Consider the following 19,302-nt stretch of genomic DNA (forward strand, 5'->3'; position numbering starts at 1 on the left):
ATACAAAATGGATATATTCTGTCTGGCATACATCTTGATCGTTGAATCTCTAATGCTTACAAAATTCATCATCAGATATCTCATAGTCATGAGGGACTTGGATGACCCAGTGGAGGCTTAATTGTTGGGCTTAGATTAAATAAAGTACCCAAGGTTAAACCGATATTTCATACACGATTTGTATTGATTTTACAACTAGATACCGACAAGTTAACCAATATTTAGTTAATAGTGTCCTATATTCCGCTTGATAATAACTATGACGTTGATTTCAAGAATACTTTGTTACATGGAACTAACTTGATTTTATGTGCAGATTTTAATAATAGAGGGAAACTTCTCTATCATTTCTGTGAAAATAACAGTCCTGTGTGTTTAAATGGTTTATTGCCAGGAGATAAAGAAGGTGATTTTACTTACCATACAACTAAGGGAAGCAGTGTAATTGATTTCATCATAGTGTCACAAGAAATATATTCTCATATTGTAAATGATCTATCGTTTTATCAGAGATAGGCTCTGATCACTCATCTATTTTTCTTTCAACGATCCCTTTGATTAGGAGTTTCTAATAGATAATATGCGGGTAAAGGTGCAATATGGAAGGGTGAATTTAAAAATTTATTTCTTGTTAAATTGGATAAAGTTTTATTAGACGAATACGGAGGAAACCTCACATCCTACAATCTGGTGGAATGTATAACTAAGATGGCAATCTCTTTAGATTTAATTTATGACATTAAATCTGTAACTTTTAAAAGGCATACAAGAAATGCATGGTATGATAGCGAGTGTTACTTCGTCATGAGAAAAAATCTATGGAAATTGTTTGAGAAAGTGAAAAAATTAAATACGAATGAATGTTATGTTTCGTATAAGAATTATTTAAAAGAATATAAATTATTATGTCAAAATAAAAAACAGCCTTATTGTTGGAACTTTATAACAGAATGGTGACATGCAATAACTATAAAATATTTTGGCAAATTAAGAATTTTAAACGTAAAAGTTCATTGGGTAATTGAAGAATTTGGAAAGATGGTTCAATTATTATGCTACTAAATTCTCTAAAGAACATTTTTTACTTATTAGTAATGAACAATTGTCGATGGATGTGTATAAAGTGTTTCCAATAGAAATGAAATGTTTTACAGATTTTACACTGAAGGAACTAAAAGGCGCTATTAACCGTTTTAAACCTGGTACTTCATTTGGAATTGATTTTATTAAAGCGGAATATTTAAAGTCTTTTTTAGAAAATTTTCTTCTTACAACATTCTTACAACATTTCTAACTCTATTAAAAGAAATTCTACTTTCCCGGAAAAATGGATTAAATATTTAATTATTCCAATATATAAAAAAGGTTATGTGTGTCTTTATTAAATAAAAAATTGAAGATTGGATTACTAAATATGATATTTCGTGTCAGAAGCAAGCAGGTTTTCGATCTGGCCAATCTTGCCAGGATTAAATATTTGTATTAAATGCACTAGTACAATTGAAATTGCAGAGAAAGAGGAAAACATTATGCTGATTTTATAGACTAGATTTGCTTTTGATGCCGTTAATCATAAAGTTTTACGGTCTCTATTAGAAAAAATGGGTATGAATAAACAGTTTCTTGGCCATATAGTTGACATATACTCCAAAGCCACTGCAAGAGTAAAGATTTTAGCCGAAATGACTGATTCATTTGGTATTGACATTGGAGTTTTGCAGGGTGAGATTCTGAGCCCACTGCTTTTTAATTTATATGTTAATGGTTTGATATGTTAATGGTTTATATGTTAATGGTATGTCAGATTTAGTAAGTTTGTCAACTTACTAAATCTGACATACCTGGGATTTCTCTCTCTGATCAAGTTGAGTTACATATACTAATGTATGCTGACAACACTGTAATCCTTGCTGATACTCCACAAATGTTACAAAAGAAAATCACAATTCTAGAGACGTCGTGACTATGGATTAACTAAAATGTTTCAAAAACAAAAGTGATGGTGTTCAAAAAGACTATCACTCAGAGAGAGATGGTCTTTTAACCCTCTTGTAATGAAGTTAAGATTCACACAATGAACAATTAAATTGAATTGAATATATTATATTATAATGTATTATTTATTTATTTGCTATGTTGCGAATATCATGCTCAGCTGATACTGGTGTCAAGTGGTATGAACTAAAAGCATTGCTATCCAAACAAGTGTAACATTAAGCTGTGTTATTGGTATACGTGTCAACATCTAGAAACTTATTAATAATGTGACATGTTCAAAATTGCAATTTTCTGTAGTGCCATGTATATGTTTTTATTAAGGTTTAATGTTATTATTATTATTTATTTATTTATTTTGCATTTCAACAGGCTCTATATCCACGATCGATCAAAAGTGATGTGGCAATGGATTTGATTGGTCATGCTTAATAAAATCATCTTTGAAAGGAGGCACTAATACTTCCATTTACTATTTATATTAACGTATCCTGTCATTTTTCTGTATCTGCTACTAGTTAAACGTAAACATTTTGATTACGTTTAACCAGTAGCAGATATAGGCCTATATTATTTTTCATATACATTTTTGTTATGTCTAATTAATAATAAACATGTAGGCTATTTGTGCTTTTTTGTTCACTTTATGCTTAAATTTGTACTCCCTTTGCATCAATTTTAAAGTAATTTTTATTATAATAAAGCTTTTAATTTTAATTTAAAATTTGCCTATGTTCGCGTAATTACAGTATAATGGAAATAAAAATGTGTTGATATAAAATAAATTTAATTAAAGATTAATTTATGTTTTAAATTTAGGAAACTTCTGGGACCTTATAAAGAAAAGGCTGGAATCCCTACACCTCGAATCTAATACCTAAACATTCTTATCCACTGTTAAAAATCTATATTTTCAAAAGTAGGAAGCTTTACATTACACACTAATAGATAGTGTTACGTTACATTTTCGATTACAGAGTGTTGATAAATATTGAAAGACTAAATTAGGATCTGCAATTATCTTTAAATTAAATGGAGAATAACTTCTGAACAGTTGGAGTCTTTAGGGTAAAATTTAATATTTCAAACTGACAAACTTTCGGTGATAATCATTGTTAAAACAAATCAATAATTTGCTAAACAGTAGAATAAAACTTTATCTTAAGTTTAACAGACAGAGTTTAATAAATTTAAAACGAATTGAGATTATGCCTGTTATTCCGGGAGATTCTTATGAATTTATAAATTAGAATGGCAATAATTGGAACTAGGCTGTATAATTAATTTTATATGAAAATGGTAGCTACTTGTCAGAAAATATCGAAAATTTGTATGTTAAAAGGAAGTTCTAATCACACAATAAATTCTTTATTGCTTTAATCCATTTTGTAAATAGAAGGAAACTGTAAATCTTGCTCTGTATTTTCAACAAAACTAATTTCATCCAGGATTATTTGTTTATGCAAGTAAATTAATAATCACTTAATAAATTGTGTATTAAATTCGACATTACACGTGTTGAAAAATGCCATTAACGATATCTCATTTTCATACATTTATTTTAAGCAATAAAGATGAAGAATATTAAATAAACCATTAATTAAACGAGCGAATTATTTATAAACTTTTCTAACAAAATTATTTCAAATATTGTTACATAATTCTGTTAGAAAAATTTCTAAATAATTCGCTCGTTTAATGGCTTATCGAATATGTACAGAACATAAAACATATTTCGAATATAAATTAAAACAGTCAGAAAATACTAATATTAATAAGATGGTTTTTAATATCAGTAATACATTTTTTAATGAAGAAAATTACGAAAAAATCAATACAGTGTCAGGTATTCATTATATTAAAAATACTTTTTCAAATAAATTTAAATACTGTAATAAATAATTTAATTTAAATTTATTCCGTAAGATGGCACCACATTTAAAATTTGTATTTATTCATGTTCTGTTTACGTAATAAACAAATAAATAATATAGTGTTTCCTTATTGACTGTTTAAAGATTCGATGTTTATCAACATTGCGCATGTTACGGTCATTTATAATTAATAATAATGTTTCTGAAAGTTATGACGGATGACAAAAAGAGTAAAACTATGCACGGTTCACAATGAAACAAAAATATTGAAATTAGAAAATTCTTGAGAAATTCTTGTAATCTTGTGTCTGCTGGTGTATAGAAAAGCTACCGGTAATTCAACGATCCAAAACTACAGTTTAATTATGTTTATTTTGGTTGATTGCATATATAACTAGGTGCATTTTGGCAACTTACATTTTACGGCTCCTCATCAGTAACTAAAATTAAGAACTAGGTATAAGTAAAAAAAATTAATTAAACATAAAACTGATAATAGAACATAATACTAATATCTTACTTTGTATTAAATCAACCGTCACCTTAAATAAACGAATGTACGCAGACATGATAAAGGGGCATATTTCATCCATACATACAGCAAATGATACGGTGCACTGGATTATGGATGTTTTCTGCTATCGTAATAGGCCGTTAGTCGTTAAAAGTGAACTTCGTATTGTGTAACCACCTTGTGGCCAACAGATTTACTGCTCCTTGACCTATCGACAATTAAGAGATGATGTCATACCACCTCCTGGTGCTAACCACGTGTGAAGAAACACATATTTATATTCCTTCGCATGTGGTTAGCAGATTTCCTTTACATGAACTATTCTTTACTGCTGCGTGTTCTTTAAATTTCCTTTTTTTATATGTCTTTTTCATGATTTAAAATCTTAATCTGGTTTTTATCTAGTGTGCAACCTCTGTTCTGCGTAATGGTCCAATGGTGATTGTTTATGTTTAAGACGTATAGCGGCATCGTCTTCTTTTAATCTTTTACCTAGTCGACCCAAATGCATCTACTAATGTATGAAATAAACCAAAATAAACATAATTAAATCGTAGTTTTGGATAGTTGAATTATCGGTAGCGTTCCTATACACCTGCAGACGCAGGATTACGGAATTTTCAAATTGGAATATAGCTGGTATCCCAACAAGAAGGGAATTATTCAAATTAAATGAGCAAAATATAATTTTAAAAACGTGGAATTTTATAGTAAAACAATCTCATTAGAATGAAGTCCGCAAGCACATTTTAAAAATACGTTTTTAATATCACCGGAAAAAACCTCATGAAATAGAATTACAAAAAGCAATTTGTACATTAAAATACTACGCATATTCGTGTTAAATAATGTTTCGTTTACTCAGTAAAATATGAGGGATTTGCCGAAATTTATCTCATTGTAAATAAGATGGCGTATTCATAGATGAAAAAAATTCATAATTTACTCAATTATTAATCGAGGATTCGAATCGTTTTGTCGTTTCTACCAACATTAATTGTAATTGATAAATTAAAAAACTAAAAAATGTAAATTTTATTACAGAAAAATAAACTATAAGCATCAGTTATTTTTGACCATACGCCCAGGAACACTAACGTGGTCTTTTTTCGTATCCGTTATGAGTTCGGACAGGTCCCAACGGAAGAGACCGGATGGTGAGGGACAAGGCCGCTCACGACTTCCTCGTCCAACAATCACAGTCGTCTTACGATAATCATACAATTCAAAATATTTACGTAATCACTGTATTGGCCGAGAATCACTGAAATCGAATCGTCAGTTCCTCCGAATACTAATCTAATGTTTTAGCCTCCTCGGCCAATACAATGATTAAGCAAATATTTTGAATTGTATGATTATCGTAGGACGATTGTTTTAATTCGACATTTATTATATTTTGTAGGACAGGCGAGATTTAAACTCTTTAGCTTGAAAATTTAATATATTTCCGCTCTTCGCTGTCAAAACATTACTTGGCATTAGATTCGACATTTTGAATGCAGTTTTGAGACTAAAGTTTCTTGTTTCCAACTTACAGGCCAAGAAAATATCACAACATGATGAAGACGTTCCCACAAAACCCTAGATGTGTGCGGCAAAGTATTAACGTGCTGGAGAATGGTGCTACCACTAAAGGGAACATATGAAGATGAGGGATTTCACGAACATACTCCTGAGCTATCAATATCCCTCTCACAACTACTACAGGTATGACTGTCATGCGAAATGCTATTCTCTACCGGTGCCCTTCAATAATACATTCGAAATTGAAGCGCTTATCCGTGTTCGTCCACACAGCGTTAGAATGTGGATTTCCGTTCCATTAATTAATTAACAAACAGACCGGAGTTTGTCGCTAAAGAGGAAATGATTCTATTCCTTAGCAATTTATGATTCTGTCACGGTCTCACTATGATCAAAGCTGAGTTGGATTGCTAATGCTGGACGCAAAACAGTCGTTGTACATGAAAATTTGTTTTTGATAGTTACATGTCTATGATACTTCGGGACAGAGTTCAATAACAAGACTTCCACCTGCTCTGATGGTAGATAAAAATACCGTTGCAGCTATTCGTGCTTGTTTTACGATCAGAAGTTCATTTCTCCTAGTGGCGTGTCTGCGGCGTTCAGAGAATAGTCGTAATGTCAATGTTGCCTCTGTATTCAATGCCCCCAACATCTCATCACAGTCACGTCAGAACGGTCCAGATGGATAGCAATTCTGTGAGAATTGAATATAATTGTCCAACATTGATGTTCCGTTTGAAAAACACGACAACTTGTTGCTGTGAACGTCGACTTATGAGTAAGAAGTGACAATATCTGACATCAGGTGACTGGTTGCTAAAGGAAAATGTTGCCTAATACTCGCTCTCTCTAAAACATTATCGGGAAACAGATTTATCCGTCAACCACCATTGACCTGTAAAATCTTGAAGTATTCGCCCGCTTTGCTGTGCATAATGTCTTTAACTGCATCGTAAAGACATACTTGCGTTCAAAAATCCCAAGCAATAGATACACAAAAATTCTGAACAATGTGAGTCTGCGAGTCTTTTTTATAAGATAGTATGATAGCGATTTTAAGGCAATCATTACTTGGCATAAAATTGAAACACAATACGTAATCATTTACAATATCATAGAAGCGGTAGCGTCCTGTAGTAAAGCTCCGCCGTACGTTTAATGTTAAAATGCCAACTTTAATCTATATTTTTATGACCATTTTAGATTTGGATAAAATGTAAAATATTTAGTGTTCACGATGATTACCAAGAACGTCTGAAATTCGAATAAGTTTGTTGGATTGTTCTAAACTTACGCGATCAACATTTTGTCATCTAGATTTACGAGAGAGAATACAGTAGAGCGTCGTTTATCCGAAAGTCGGTTATCCGAAAGAATTCCAGTCGGCAAATTTAAATTTTCGCTAGTGCTGTGGCGCTTCAATCTTTGGCTATGTCTTGGGCTTCTCAAATATTTTACGTTTTTGATACTAAATTAACTTCTGAAGTATAATTTTTTGTTTTTATATTTTTCAATATATTTAACGATACAATAGTCTTCCTTAGGCTTAACATCGACGAAAATTCAACGCGAAGCGACACGCAACGAAGAAAAATTTCAACACGGGATAGATTAATATATTTTTTTCGTAGATAATCGGTTATCCGAAAAACAAGTTATCCGAATGACCCCAGTCCCCAATTCATTCGGATAAACGACGCTCTACTGTAGTAACACCGAGCTACCGAACAATCTAGGAGTTTGCATATGTTTAATAGCTTGTTCGCGAGATAGATTGACAATAAGATTCAACATATAAATAAAGTGTATATTACACAGATCACAACTTTAGAAAGTTTTGGAAGAAGTTGGAGATAATGGATGGCCGCCATCGGTTAGACGAAACCTGGCCGTCTTTCTCCATCCATTTCCATCTCTGCAGACTGTCTTTATCAGAAGGCGGTAAACGTGAATTAGTTAAGTCCACGACCACGTTTTAAACTAAAACAACATTTATTTACAACAATCTTACGAGCACACTTGAGAGAGAGCTACACGTGCTCATGGCAGCGATCACTCGACAAGAAAAAGCAACAATATCCAGAATCCCATCCGGGAAAAACCCTTGTCCCCGTTTTTCAATCCGGGATTCACGGAAAACTCCTAGAGGAGTGGCGCCATCTCACCAGTCCGTGATTTGTCGCCGCAAAGTAATGCCACCATGCAGTGCCGGCCCGAGGCAAGTTTCAGGATGGAGCGAGATCCTATTATGGCGCCCTGTTGGTTGCCTCTAATTTATACCCTTTAATTTTCTTTACCACTGAGGCGCCCCCTAGGACTTGGCGCCTGGAGCGGCTGCTCCGTTCGCCCTATGGTAGAGCCGGCTCTGCCACCATGATAATAAATCAGGAAAACAAGCATCATTATAGAAAAAAAGCTTTGATTTTTACTTTGTGTCTTAAGTTCCTTCACTAGGATTGCTCAAAGGTGCTCTAATGATCAGCCGAATTATAATACATGCACCAACTTTTCTCTAGTTGTTGGTTCGTATTCATAGACAATATTTTTTAAATATCCTCAGAAATAAAAATAAGCCGATCGTGTGAGCCACTGCACTGGTCCACGACGTCCAATTCAGCTTCCATTAAAGTGATTGTTTAAACAATTTACTACAATTTGTGTACAATTCCATCTAACATTTTTTGATTTGCAATATTATGATCAACATCTTATAAGATTTGTATCAGTTAATTATTTGAAAAAAAATTATTCCATCAAATAATAAAAGTTTCATAATGATTTTTTAGTGTTTTTCATTTTTTTTTATAATAAACTTCGCATATACCGATAGAAGCGCGGGCGCACGATGTGGCAGCTGTATTAAAAGTTCAAATGCTCATAACTGCTGATAAGTATATCTTTCGAAGAAAATGTGTTAGAGATAAAAGTTTGTTTGTTTTTGATGTAAAATCATAATATCCGATAAAAACTGCGAATTACCCTTTAACAAAATGGAGTTGATCCGTTTTTCACCGTTGTAGCGCTATCTTTGATGAAACGGATATTTCATCTTGTAGCCGCTCGAAGTGTAACATTTATATATATATATATATATATTTACTTATTTATATAAAAATCTTAGTGGCAATAAATTCCAATAAGATTTTTTCTTTTATATAGCGTATATTATTCTCATTCAATTCATGTTGGTTTGGGAAAACGTATTTTATATTATCATTTGTATTTGCATCTCATTACGTTTGTTACAAAGCCCATTTAATCGGAAATCGTAAATTTTTACCTTAATGAATTTAAATCTTAAAATACAGACAATACTTTATTGTTCTTTGAACCGAAAGGGTTAATGATCGTAAAAAAATTCCAAATCCGTTTTAGTTCAAAATATACAAAAAGCTAATTTATTTATACTTTATATCGAGTATAAGCAACTTATAAAATATTTATATAAATATCTAACGTTTAATTCTTAACTCTACACCCATCGATTATAATAATATTACGGAAAGGAATTTATTTAAATCATTCGCCTAAAAAAAAATAAAAATTGAAATTTTTGCCACTAGGTACCGCTCTGCGTCACGTGACGTGAGATAGACCGACAGCCATTACCATCGTTCATTTTAAAAGTACACGAAGCGATGTATGTTTTTAAGAGTGGATAAAAGCGATGTACTGTTTTAAAAGTGGATGAAGCGACGTATTGAAAGCAAATCGGGGCAGGTAAAGTTGATTCGGAGACAAGATGGCCGAACATAGTACCGAAGAAATGGAGGTGAGCTGTATAGTTAATGACTATATTTCTTACCAACTTCATATGAATGGTTATGAATGGAGGTCGCCGACGGCTACTCCGACTAAAGTGAACAGTTCACTAAGATCGTTGGGTAACGAATTTAAAACCAGATATCGAGACAGTTTTTTGGAAATGACTGATAGTCTGGACATCCAACCTTCTACTGCTCGTGCCACATTCTTAGGGGTCGCCAACGAATTATTCAGCGAGGGGGTCACTTGGGCTAGAATCGTGGCATTGTTTGTATTCGCCAGCGAAATGGCTCTCATTTGCCATAGAATGAGCCACACGGAAATCGTCAACGACGTGGCAGAATGGTTGAGCTCGTATATTAAATCCAATTTACTAACGTGGATCAGAGATCACGACGGCTGGGTAAGTGTAAAATAAAATCAACATCCATTTTTGTTTCCATTCTACATATATAGGTGCCGCCTTGCAGGAAATTTAAAACCAGCTCTTTAATGGGTATTTTAATTCGTCTAGTCGTGTTACGTCTGAGTGTTTTTGGCTAATTGTAAATAGGTTTATTTCCGATTTTCATTTTATTTGGGGGCAGAAAAGGGGCAAATTTTCTTAGAGATAAGAAATTAATTCATGATCCTATAATATTTTTTGCTTTCGATATTAATATTTCTTCCTGTTCTGTTCCCTTAAAGTCGAATACTTTCTAACATATGCCGGCCTGTCGTAATAATTATGAAATTAACTTCGATTATTTTGAAATGTCTCAAATCATTCTATAGAAAATTGCGTTTAGTACTTTTCTACTTGGAAAAAAAAAAATGGTGAAAAAAGTTAGACGAGTTGTGGCTTAATAAAATCTCGGTAGTAAAATGATATTTAGGATGTATGTGTCACATATATTTTTATAAATTTGATACAAAACGATGTTTATCTATAACGTCATAATGAAAATAAAACTTAAGGATGAATGCGGTTGCTACGAGATACGGACATTCGCATTTTCGAATTGCAGGTAGGACGGGGATGTTGATTGTGATCGTAAATTTTTCTACCTCGAAATAAAAATATTACACATGAATTACGATTATGGCGTAAAAGAATAAACGTTGTCTTGTAAATTTTTTTTTCGCGTTTTGTCTACATTATGTGATAAATGACCTTTTTACTCATCTTTTGGCGTGGGTGGTATGACTAATGAGATGTTTTAAGAGGAAAGGAGTGTTCTGTGAATGAATTGTGAAGAATGTAAATATATCAAAATCAGGAAGTAACAAACTTTTATCTTTTTTTGTTAAATTTAGATATATTTAATAATTTTTTGCAAACCTCAGTGAATTTTTTTAAAAGTGTTTTTTATTAAAAAAAATGCATTTAAAAATATACTTAAATTATTAACACTTTATTTATTTATTGGCATATATTAAGAATATATATGGTATTTGATTAGTAAATATTAGATATTAAAAGTTAAAATTAAATTAATCATTTCTTGATCGTTAAATGTTGAATTGCACATGCACTGTGGAAATTGAAGTCATACCATATGTTTTGCAGTTCAAGACAATTACCATTGCTGTCTAAAAGTGAATCACTTGTCAACAAAGTTTGTTACTTATGCATTATTTTTAAAATAAAAAGAAAGAAGAATATTAATTCTATGATATTTTAGAAAAGTGTAAATGATTTCAAATAAGCCAGTATCATTTATTATAAATTAAATTACTGTTACATTAAAAGTAATTATAATGTAAGAAGTCAATCACTTAATTACTTGTCAATATAGTTATTTTATCATAATTATAGAAATTTTAATTGATTATAAACTTTTTTTTTTTTTTTTTTTCAAAAACAATATATATTTTTGTGTAATTTTCAAATGGGTAGACTGCTACAAGTTTTTATTTGAGAAATGTGCAAGTTCATGGCAGTTGAATTCTAACATATAAATATGAATTGATCAGAAATTGCAAGATTGAAGTTTGTTTATTGTTAATATGAAAAATTTATAAATTTCTCATAAATAGAAATATCTATAATTCTACTTTTTACTGTCATAAAAATGAAAACTAGGAATAAATTACTACTTGGCTTAAATACTTTATGAAATATTTTGTTGTCATGTTTGGATAATTTATTTCATTTTATTTTTCCTTTACAATATGTCAGTTTGACACTTTATAATATGTAATATAATTCAAAGAAAAGGTTTCTGTAGTTCATCAAAAGTGCACTGATTTAGAGTTTGAATTTATTATCTGTTAATGAAGCTGATTTTACAAAAGACCAAATATATACATTTAGGCAAAGAAAACATATCATTGAAGTTTTTACAAGTCATGAATAAGTTTTTAATGAAATACATTATTGCTGTCTGTATTTGGACAAATAATTTGAAATTACTCTTTAACTCTTAAGCATTAATTCTTAGCATTAATGCTAAGAGTTAAAATCAAAATTCAAATTGCATTTGGATATAATCAATTAATATTTTATTTAAAAATTTTTTTTATTTTGAGCAGTTAAAGACACACATTAGGACTGTGAATTATTCTATTTTTATAAATTTTCAATCTTTCAATTTTTATTTAAAGACTGAAGACATTTTTTTTTTCTTCAATGTGTAAGAATTGACTTTAGTATTATTTTGGTTAATTGTAATTTCTTTTATTTAGCTGTATGATGCTAATGTATCTTGTTTTGTGTTGTTTAAATAACTTTGGAAATGAATATGAAATAAACAAAACTGTCTTTTGACCTTAAAAATTCTTTTACAGTGGTGAAATTTAACACTTTAATGCTAATTGAATTATCACTTTAGGGTTAAATCTGCTCTGTAATGTTTAAAGAGATTCATGAAAAATTACATTATTTTAGAAAGAATTAAAATTTAAGTTGCCATACAGTAAAAAATTTTTTATAAAGTGAATGAATAATTCAAATATACATACAACAGACATACCAATTTATCTTGTTTACAAGTATGAGTAATGAGTGAGTTTGTTCATGTTCAGTGTGACTTGTGCTCATCAAGAATAACTTATTTCTCAAATAAGGAAACTATTGGTAGCCAAAAACAGGTACAAATAAATAGTGCTCTGACAGATTTAATCTCCAGAACAATTATACTTGTATCAAAATATAATTACAATCACTAAAATGTAATTTATGGGAATTTTCCTTTAAATGCTTATATACAAAAGTTATTCATCATTTTTAAGAAATAAGTTTTAATTTTTTTGTAAATGAATGAAAAATTGTATTTTAAACAGAGATAATTTTTGTTTTTACAGTACTTTATTCATTTCATACAAGATAATGAAATTTTTAAAAATGAAGTTTTGAAAAGATATAAAAGCTTGTTCTGTGAGGATTTTTATAGAGGTCTTAAACAGTAAAGGTTTGTGCAAGTATTGACTTGTAAAACAGCTTAGAATTGTTTGAAATCTTCTGAAAAAGACATGAAGCATTCTTAATTACATTAAATAACATGTTCATTTGTGATTTTAATATTGCATTTACAATTTGTATGGAAAAATTTAATAATAAATTAACATTTTTGTTTTTATTCTTTCCATCATATGGGCACTAAAGCATCTTTTTAATCAAGTCTATTGTGGGTTTAGCCAGGCTCACAATGAAGTGGTTAGATGGTGAGAGATAGGGTTTGATATATATGAAATTTGTCAATTGAAATGCAGAGCTCTGAGATAAACTGTACTAAAATTTGCGTTCTTGGGTTCGAAACCAGAGGGATGACAATTTTTGTTGTCAGTAGAGAATAACAAATTATTTATATCTTCTAAAATATTATGACATTAAATCCTGTATAAATTATTTCATAATTTAATTTATTCTGAGTTATAAATGAATCAACATCAGATATCTTAAGAATCTTTATTCTTAGAATCAAGCATTTCTATCTTTTAGTAAATTTTTATTAAAGAACCTAATATGTAACATTTTTAATATTAAAAAATTGTATACTTTAGCTAATTTCATTCATAATTAATTTTTTAATTTTACTTTGATTTTTTAATAAATAATAAAATGTCTGATTATAGAAAGAACAAAGTAATTCTATTTCATTTTTATGTTAAATTTCACCATTTTAAAAAGATTTAATTAGAAATAAATTTTTCTATTTAACATTGATATCGGATTTAAGTATTAGGTAGAAATTTTGAAATATTCTTTCTGAATTTTTCAGTTTTTTTATATTGTTTTCATTACACAGAAAAATATTTTTCAACTAAAATTTTATGTTGAAGGCAAATTTTTATATCAAAAATTTTTCGTGAATACATTTATTCATTTTTATTATTAAAATCACTAGTTTACATATTATCTGCAGTTAGCCTGAAAATCAACTTCAATTTATTTACCAATTGACTCATCATTGAGTAAAATTAGTATTACTGATTTTAAACATGTCTTAACCTGTATTCTATAAATATCTTTTGTTTAGTCATTGTGGTATCTTTATATATATATATTTTTATATATTGTTGTATCAAAATATATATTATATTTTATATATTGTGGTATCTTTATATATTTTTATAAACATTATTTTTCAGAAGTTTTTGTTTTTAAAAACCCAAAATTAAATTAAAAAATAATAATAAAGACAGAATTATTACAAAAATGCTCATTTAACATTCTGATATGAAAGATCTATAAATTTTGAAAGAAATTCTATTATTAAAATTCACTTGTGTAGACAAGAAAATCTTTTTGCTTAATTATTACTATTACATTACTATATTATTCTAAGATATTTGATATTATTTCTGCTAAATGCAGTTTGAATATTATATTAGATTTTGTCATTTTAACTAACTTCAGGGTAATTTCTGTATGTATGGATGTTAGTGTGTGCTCATGGCATGATTTTGTTTATCCTGTTTGAAGCTTAATAATTCCTATGCTTTGTCAAAAATTTCTGAAATTTTGCAGGGAGGTTTGTTTATTAGGAAGATTGATGCTATTAAATTTTGGTGATTAAAGGTCAATTGGGTGGGGAGATAAAAGTGAATTGTTATACCTCAAGTGGGGTCTGACAATGATGATTTTACTCATTATTTGCATTTATAATTTTTTTTATAAAACCCATTTCTCAAAAGTAAGCTTTTTATAATGGTTACAAATGTCATGTTTTATTTAAAAAACTTTTCATAACAGATGGTTCCACCAAATGTTGCCAGGAAAGTTAAGCAAATTGTTGCTGAATTTTTTACTTTAGTTTTATATAAAACTATAATAATAATACATAGGCATATAGTTTATACTACAGTATACACTTATGCATAATTTTCACTCTTATGTTTGAGATCTATAAAAATAAGTGGTTTGTTAAAAGTTTAACCACCACAAGATCCAATAAAATTATTTCTGTGATATCAAATTTTAAAAATTTAAGATTATCAGTTTAATCAGAATTGAAGTTTTTATATCCAATATATTGAAAAGATAGACCTAAACATTAAATTTTAAAATGTAATGTGAAAATATAAGTTTTCCTGACAAGTTTGGAAAACTTATTTGAATTTTTTTGTTCTTAACAATTACATAAGTTATCTAATAAAACATTATTTTTATTTAGATAAACTTAAAATATAAGAAGATTGTGCTCTATATGTGAAAATATATATGTTCTAGCTTGTTTCATGTGTAATAGCACTAAACTGCTTCATCAATGACCAGGTCTTAATGATTTCATTTTTACAGTAAAAGGGTCCTTTCACTTAGCAGTATGATAAGAACACTGATGCCAATTCAGGAAATTTTACTGTAAATCTAGGTTTTTCTTTTACTATTATCAGTCAGATTTTGTGTTAGGGGTGTTGTGATAAGCACGTGGTGAGGGTCGATTTTTCACAAAGAGACGGGTATATAAAACAAATAAGACGTGCTTTATTTTTTCTTGTGAACATATACAGGAAAGGTTCTTGTTGATTCCGACCTCCTGATTCCTTACTTCAAACAAAAGAACAAACAACACCTATTTCGATTCACAGTCGAGCAAGAACTTTCGCGATACAAAGAGATACTTAATTTCTAACTTAAACCTATTTATATCTAAAAATAAAAAGAAAAGGAAAGTTAGATTAGAAGAGAGAAACAGATATATATTTTTAGGAAGGAACGGGTACCCGAGTTGGCGATTGGGGTGGCGGCTGCTGGATGACTTCGTCTTGAGATTTTTCCTTTTGGGGACGGATCGCATGCGATAATCAAATAAAAAATGTCTTTTATCTTTTGGCCTACCAATGTCCTTATCAACGCTACTTCTTCCTTACGTGCTCTTCGTGCCTCTTTCAGCCGAAGCAACACCGACCTGGAGACCTCTCTCTGATGGTCTTCCCTCTTCTAGGTCCATAGCCAAAAGTACTCACTTAGTCTCTCACTTGCCCTCTGGGCTATTTCTAATCCTTTGTCTCCTAATTAGGTCACCGACCACCCACACTTGGACGAAAGTTCCAGAAAGTATAGACAAAGGAACATAGAACAAAGAAAGAAGGAAAGATAGAAAATCATATATATACATATATATAAAAATATAACAAAAAATATATTGGTGTACCACCACATACACCCTCCCCTTAAGAACTATTTACCGTAGTGAAGCTTACGGTAATCCAATCTATGTCCTCTTAAGTTGTACCGTTGAGGTGGTGGAGAGGGGTTTGGATCAACATTACGATCATCGGTGGCATCATGTTTATCATATTCGCTATGTCAACCACTGGCTTGATTTTCTTGGGATGTTGTTCTTGGTGATGGCATAATACATCTGTATACATCGTCCTCGTTCAGACCGTTAGTTGGTTCTTCCTCCTCTTCCCTATCGGGAGGTTTTCTCATCCCTCTTCTCCTACCATTCTCATACATGGGGAAGTAACATGGTTTTAGTCTATCAACGTGCACAATACAGGTGTTCTTTTCCCGATCGTCGCCGATTTCCATGGTAACTGGACCTAGCTTACGCGTTATTCTATATGGGCCCAAATACTTAGCCGAGAATTTCCAGTGACTCTTATTCTTTCCTTTTCGCAACAACCATACCCTTTGTCCTACTTTCCACTCAGAATAACCCCTTTTGTTGTTAATACGTTCCCTGTTATAAGAATTCCGTTTCCTACCTAAGTCATATGCAGCCTTCCGTATGGTATCTAACCTGTCTTTAACATACGAATCCGTCAAAACCTTTAACTTTCTTAAATAGCATTCCGGGATACGGTACTGCCGTTTATTAATAGGGCTTGAGGATGTAATTATCGGTTTATGGGTAGGCCCTTTCATCCCTTTCAGTTCTTCAATTGAACCAGCGAAACACCCTGGATACTTACTGATGATATTATAGACCCTCTCCTTTTCCTGAATACTTAAATCGTCGAGTCCTTGAACTACAAGGGGGGAATTAGCAAGACAGTTAACGGGTGTGATGTAACACTGATGGTGGTTACCATTATTGTCCCTTGTTATAACCCGTCTCATGCTATCCATAACATCCGGGATAATATTAAGTATATCCATTCCTAATATGGCTTCGTATTCAACGTGATCGGGGAACTGCATACACGCGATGGTACTAGTATGGCTACGACCGTTATATTTTAGTATAACCCTAATGATTTTATTACACTCAGTAACTACCCCATTTATCCCTCGAATACCCATATTTTCTTTATCTACGGTTGCTTTGCTTATGGAAGTTTTCGACATCTGTTTTAATACCCCTGAATTTATCAAAGACCTCTCTGCCCCGGTATCTATAAGAAATGTAACACTTACGTTGTTTATCCTAACCTTTACAAGTGGGAGGCCTTTCTCAGATAGGGATACTTGGGTGGCCAAAAATAGACATATATGAGGGGTGTAGTGTAGGCCGTCATGACACCCCATTTTCAGCTTTAATTTTTCCCTTCGGTGGGTTGGGCAATTACGGGCAAAAAGTCCCCGACGCCCGCAATCATAGCATTTTATATCAGCACTTCGGTGATCCTTGTTTTTACTACTACTAGCAAGCTTTTCAACGGCTTCAGCTAGGGCATCAACCTTTTTTTCTAGTCTGTCGATCCTATCTCCGTGAATAATATCTGATACTAATATATCATCTGGTTCGCTATTAACTGGTTTTACGTTTTCCTCCACTATAGTATAAACCCCCCTACGTTCGTTATAGTTACCGCAATTTGATTCAATCTTATCTTCGATTTCCAAAAATTCAAATGCCTCCTCCAGAGATTTTGGGGACCGCCGCAATACATTCCCTCTTATCCTTCCGTTCAAACCTAGAATGAATCTTTCCCTAATTATATCGTCGCGCAATGAATCAATCTTAGCATGATCTTTTACAGTGCGGGACAACAGAGTTTTCGTCCGTACGGCAAAGTCCGTTACGGATTCGCTCGCTCCTTGTTTTAAATTTAGCAGTTGGTCTAATACATTCTGTTCTCCAGTTCTCTTTTTTTTTCAAAACACTTCGTTAAATCGCGTCTAATATCTTCGTACGAATAAGGATACTGTTCTAACAGGCAAAAGAAAGTAGAAAGAGGTTCCCCCTTTAGTCTTGCTTGTAGTACTGCTATCTTTACCCTATCAGTCCATCCTGCTAGGGTGGCAATGTTTTCAACGGTTAAAAAGAACTGTTTAATATTTAGAGTCACCTTGAGTATTAGAAAACGTGGGGATCATCCCTAAAAACCCCGTTACGACTAACAGGACACTGCTATTGGATCCGTTACCATGGATCGTGCTGTCTACATTATCGTTTCTAGCCATGATAAAAAAAAAACACACGCAAACAATATAAAAACTTCTACGAACTAAAATACGCGTACAAAATCGAACGTTCTGCTGATAAAGTAAGGACAAGGAGATTTATAGTCGGAATCCTGTCGCGGACGCCATTGTTGTGATAAGCACATGGTGAGGGTCGATTTTTCACAAAGAGACGGGTATATAAAACAAATAAGACGTGCTTTATTTTTTCTTGTGAACATATACAGGAAAGGTTCTTGTTGATTCCGACCTCCTGATTCCTTACTTCAAACAAAAGAACAAACAACACCTATTTCGATTCACAGTCGAGCAAGAACTTTCGCGATACAAAGAGATACTTAATTTCTAACTTAAACCTATTTATATCTAAAAATAAAAAGAAAAGGAAAGTTAGATTAGAAGAGAGAAACAGATATATATTTTTAGGAAGGAACGGGTACCCGAGTTGGCGATTGGGGTGGCGGCTGCTGGATGACTTCGTCTTGAGATTTTTCCTTTTGGGGACGGATCGCATGCGATAATCAAATAAAAAATGTCTTTTATCTTTTGGCCTACCAATGTCCTTATCAACGCTACTTCTTCCTTACGTGCTCTTCGTGCCTCTTTCAGCCGAAGCAACACCGACCTGGAGACCTCTCTCTGACGGTCTTCCCTCTTCTAGGTCCGAAGCCAAAAGTACTCTCTAGTTTCTCACTTGCCCTCTGGGCTATTTCTAATCCTTTGTCTCCTAATTAGGTCACCGACCACCCACACCTGGACGAAAGTTCCAGAAAGTATGGACAAAGGAACATAGAACAAAGAAAGAAGGAAAGATAGAAAATCATATATATACATATATATAAAAA

General features: G+C 31.7%; 1 protein-coding gene across 1 annotated transcript in view; it reads left to right on the forward strand.

The window, feature by feature from the left end:
* The first annotated feature begins 9,486 nt into the window (after positions 1-9,486).
* LOC111619779 (apoptosis regulator R1-like) overlaps positions 9,487-19,302 on the forward strand; it is a 29,053-nt gene continuing 19,237 nt past the window's right edge. The window contains exon 1 of the mRNA XM_023361592.1: positions 9,487-10,081. Within this exon, the coding sequence (XP_023217360.1) occupies positions 9,656-10,081 (426 nt within the window). The 5' untranslated portion in view covers positions 9,487-9,655. The remainder of the gene's footprint in view (positions 10,082-19,302) is intronic.

Source organism: Centruroides sculpturatus, unplaced genomic scaffold (assembly GCF_000671375.1).
Source record: "Centruroides sculpturatus isolate CEXI.00-Female unplaced genomic scaffold, Cexi_2.0 scaffold201, whole genome shotgun sequence".
In the NCBI taxonomy this organism is placed as follows: Eukaryota; Metazoa; Arthropoda; class Arachnida; order Scorpiones; family Buthidae; genus Centruroides; species Centruroides sculpturatus.